The sequence below is a fragment of the Mya arenaria genome, chromosome 10 (assembly GCF_026914265.1).
Source record: "Mya arenaria isolate MELC-2E11 chromosome 10, ASM2691426v1".
Lineage (NCBI taxonomy): Eukaryota > Metazoa > Mollusca > Bivalvia > Myida > Myidae > Mya > Mya arenaria.
Genome location: NC_069131.1, coordinates 70,693,977 through 70,698,819, shown reverse-complemented (window position 1 = coordinate 70,698,819; position 4,843 = coordinate 70,693,977). Strand labels below are relative to the sequence as shown.

The 4,843-nt window shown below is 34.6% G+C and overlaps 1 protein-coding gene across 1 annotated transcript; it reads left to right on the top strand.

Moving 5' to 3' along the window:
• Window positions 1-2,010: 2,010 nt before the first annotated feature.
• Window positions 2,011-4,085, top strand: LOC128204988 (uncharacterized). The gene is made up of 4 exons (XM_052906383.1): window positions 2,011-2,278; window positions 2,492-2,671; window positions 2,909-3,792; window positions 4,074-4,085. Exons 1-4 carry the CDS (start codon window positions 2,062-2,064, stop codon window positions 4,083-4,085), a joined length of 1,293 nt encoding a protein of 430 aa, XP_052762343.1. The 5' UTR covers window positions 2,011-2,061.
• Window positions 4,086-4,843: the final 758 nt, after the last annotated feature.

Here is a 4,843-nt window from a genome sequence, read left to right as displayed (position 1 = left end):
TTGCTAAGTGTTGGAATCTTTCTAAGGTACTTTTCAATTCAATTTACCTTATTTCAAAATACAAAAAATGCTATTATTCCACTCCTATTGACTATCCTATTTATATACAAGAACATTGCAAATTCGCGGACTCGTGTACATATTTGCACAAAGAATGCTGGGTGCATAAAAAATGAGATCTAAATGTGCAAATTACTGATAACAAAACTGTGCCATACTCTTCATTAGGCTCTGTGGAGCGAGCCTTTTTTAGTGACGGTTTTATGATATCGTACTGGAGACGGAAATGATTGATTTTAGCCTTTAGATTGTAAGTTTATGCGTAGAAAACTGTTGTTGAAAATTTATATGTATATATAGATTGTTTTCCATGTTTCACGCGTATGCAGCATGGTGTTTTACTGCACCCCACTGTTCATAGACCGGTAAAGATCACAAAGCACCGCTTACAGCTAGTGATCTTCAATTCTTTTAAGGGTCATATAAAAATTGGTTTACGGGAAATATGTCAGCATAAGGCTGTATTGTGTTTGGTACTGAAATTGACAACTTGGATGACATGCTACATTTTGAGAATGTTTACAATAACCCCATAGAAAATATGTGCATGCAGTTATAATTTGTTGTAATTTTAAACAAAATATTGTTGTTGTTGTTGTTTGAAACATTCTGTAACATAAGTTTTCACAATTCTAAGGCTATCTTTTTATTTCAGTTTAAGATAAAAAATAGTTTCACCCACTGATCACCATAATTAATAATTTTCATGTGTAAGAATGTAAGTAATCATGGTCGCGAGTGAAATATATTTTGAATATTTTTGTATTTCAAATGGTTTTAAGAATTGAATCCATTTACCAGTGCTGTGTGACGTGATTTTCATCACGTCATGATAATAATGGTGTTTAACTGTGAAATGTATGACAGTTTAAGACTTCTTTTATATCTAATAACGACTTAACAATTAGCTATTATGTAAATATTGATCAAGTTTCAAGTTTCAAGTTTATTCAGTAAACTCATGTCATACATGCATGACAAAATGAGAATTGCAATGAACATATTATACAGTTACACATAAAGAGGCTTTGAAAAATGAACTTCAATCATAATAATAATTAACATCATGGTATAAAGAGGAGTACATTATATTCTATTATTGACTTTTTTAATGATACATTTCATAAATTTACACAACTTTGAAAACATAATACATTCTGGGGTTAATTTCATAACACGTTTAAATGACAATATATTCGGAGTTCTAAAATTACAGTTATCAATGAAACGTCGCCTTTCGTTAGTGAAATAACTACACTCTAACAAATAATAAAATTCATCGCCAATACGATTTGAATCACAAAGGTGGCAATTTCTATCATTTATATTTATATTCCTCCAACTACCTACTTCAATAGGAAAATGATTTTTCTTGTTCTAAATCGTATAACATAGATCAATAATTTTGGCGGTGTTTTAACAAGATAGTTTTCAAATTAAAAAACGTTCTTTAAATAATCTATAATTTACACATTTACTTGAAGAGTTCACAGTAGTGTACCATTCGTTTAAAAACAAATCAGACAATTTCTGCTTAACACTCTTTTGTAACCACTTTTTATTTGGAAATTCGTGGCTTTGCCAAACATTAATAAGACCACATTTGATGAAAATATTCTTAACATGTTTAATCCATTTGAAGTCATTAGCTCTAACATTGGCAGAATACATGAATTTACTCAATGTGACGTTATATACTGAGATTGAGAGTTTATGACATGATGGAACGATCAAGTTGGACCAGTAATTGACCATACGTGAATCTATATCTATATTAGCTATTATGTAAATATTGATGAAGTTACGTATCTTTACCTCAATTAATTTTGCGATGAATGTTCTATAGACGAATTTCACGTTACGTAATATTTACACGGCGGCCATCTTGGAGGCACATGCGCAGTGCCATACACTATTCCGCTACAGCTGAGTAACCAAGCAGAACTGTCAAAACCAACAAGTCATTATTATCTTGTTCCCGGGGGCTTTAAATGTCAAAATATGGTAATTAAGTGTTCAGTAATTGGTTGTTCGAACAGAAAGGATCGCGAGAAAGACTTACAATACTACAGAATACCTGCAGTGATCAAAAATCAAGGTGATGAATGTGAGAGGCTATCTACAAATCGGAGACGACAGTGGTTAGCACAACTTGGGCAGAGCTTTGAAAACAAAAACATAGATAATGTCCGAATATGTTCAGCTCATTTTGTTAAAGGTAAGAATATTACAAATGATTAGCAGTACATTCACAAGAGATGTTTTCATGCAGTTACTAATTATATATACACTGAATCATTACAAATATTTAGCTCTTACCAGTTGAGTTCATGAATACTGTAGAAAAACATTTACAATTTCATGATTCAAGGAAAACGTTCATGTATGATAGTAATAAAAAATATATGTGACTGTTTCCCTCATTCTTCAGGAAAGAGGGCAGACCTGTACGATCAGCTCAATCCGGACTGGATTCCTACCATTAACCTCAGGGGATGTGCTACACCGAAACCACCAGTCCATATTGACAGCACAACTCCGTCTACCAGTCGTTACAATCGCCAGAAAGACAGAATACAGCGAAGATTAGATATGTCCCAGTTTGCCACAGGTAATCAACTTAATTTAGCAGCATACTGTATATAACGGCTTAACCATAGGGTATATAATATAGTTACCAGTGAAGTTGTGGGATTTAAACCTGTGCCAAATGGAACACTCATTATAACCTTCAGTTGACCTGTTATGGTCATTGTTATAGCACAGGTGTAATACTTCCTATGTGTTTTATATAAATTTTAGTTGCACTTCTTATTTTGTTCATGTGATGTTTCAGCTGAGCTGACAGACACAGGCCCAATGGATGAAGATTCTGAGACTCCATGTTCTTCAACCCAAACAGACATCAACGGGCAGTACATAGAGGGAATGAAACATGAGATTGAAGCACTCCAATCTCAAAATCAGCACTTGAAGTCTCAGCTATCAGACAAGTTCTCAGAGAAAGACTTTGAAGGGAATGATGAAAAGGTGAACCACTTGACCGGTTTGTCATCTCATGAAACTCTGATGTTGGTGTTAGAGTACCTCCTTCCCTATTTGCCATCTTCACTTGTTATGACACAGTTCAAGATGTTGATCATGACTCTTATGAGACTAAGACTCAACTTGTCAGTGATGTTCCTGGCATATGAATTTGGTGTTTCTCAGGCGACAGTGTCACGAGTGTTTACCAATGTAATGGACTGCATGTTTGCTAGACTACACCCAATGGTACATTGGCCTCAGCGAGAAGTGTTACAAAAGAAAATGCCAATGCAGTTTCGAAAAAACTTTGGGAAGAAAGTTGTTTCCATTATAGACTGTTTTGAAGTGTTTATTGAAAAACCTTCTAATTTGCAGGCTTCGGCAGAAACCTACAGCTCCTATAAACACCATCATACAGTTAAATTTCTTATAGGAATAACGCCTCAAGGAACTGTGTCTTATATTTCAAAAGGTTGGGGTGGTAGAACCAGCGACAAGAATATAACTGAACACTGTGGGTATTTGAATAAACTGTCTCCAGGTGATTTGATCTTAGCTGACCGAGGTTTTGATATAAGTACAAGTGTTGGCTCACTTGCAGCGTCGGTTAACATACCAGCTTTCACAAAAGGTAGAGATCAGCTGTCAGCGGCAGACATTGAATCAACAAGAAAACTTGCCAATGTCCGAATTCATGTAGAACGGGTAATTGGGACTGTCCGTCAAAAGTACTCATTTTTAAATGGAACTGTGCCTATAAGATTTCTAATGTTTAAGGACGAAAATGATTTCACTGTACTTGACAAAATTGCCCATGTGTGTTGTGCATTAGTTAACCTAAATGCATCAGTTGTTGGATTTGATTAAAAGTGAACTACATGTTGTTGTTTGTTTGCACATCATGTTAGTAGTGTTATTGCAGGCGCCACTGCTACATGTGCATAATAAATATAAATATGAAATGTTCTCGAACATGTTCCGTGTAGAACCAGTACTAAGCATGCTTGTTAAATGCCATTATAACTTGTTCAAACTTGCACTCTGCAACCTTTGAGCACCAAAAAGCCACATTTACCTGAATTTCACAGGCTGTGACCAAAGAAAGCATAAAAAAGAAAAAAAACACTTTTGAAATCATTTATCTTTCAATGAACAATAATTATACTGGTAAGGTATGAAATGCAGCAATAACAAGTGAATTGTACATGTTAAGAATTGACTATTATTGTACATATAAAACATAATCAAAAACTTGCCAGTCACAGAACAAATGCAAGTACATGAATGTGTTAACTTCTGGAAATACATTTACATATGATAGATCAAATTCACTTATTAAACAGTCAACACAATGATCCAGTTAATGACGAGCAAGACGCCTGCGCTTAAACTGTGGCAGCTTCCTACATACATGGCAAAACCATTTCCCAGCTGGAGCACTTTCAATATTTACACAACCATAATGAAACCACTCAATTTCACAATCATCATTGTCACAACCTATCATTTTACCAAACTCAACCTGGTTGCACACACAATAAAGTTTTTCATCACTTTTGACAGGGCTTTGGATGTTTTCTGATGATTTGAGCAGAGGAGTACATAAAGACTGGTTTAGATCATTTTTGTCAACAACCAGAGTTGTATACACTTTAGCTACCAGCTCGGGCAGTATAGCAATTCGGAACAAATTGTCAGCTTTCATACAAATATTTTCATATAAGTTTTTGTCAAATGGAATTGTCTCAACAAACAA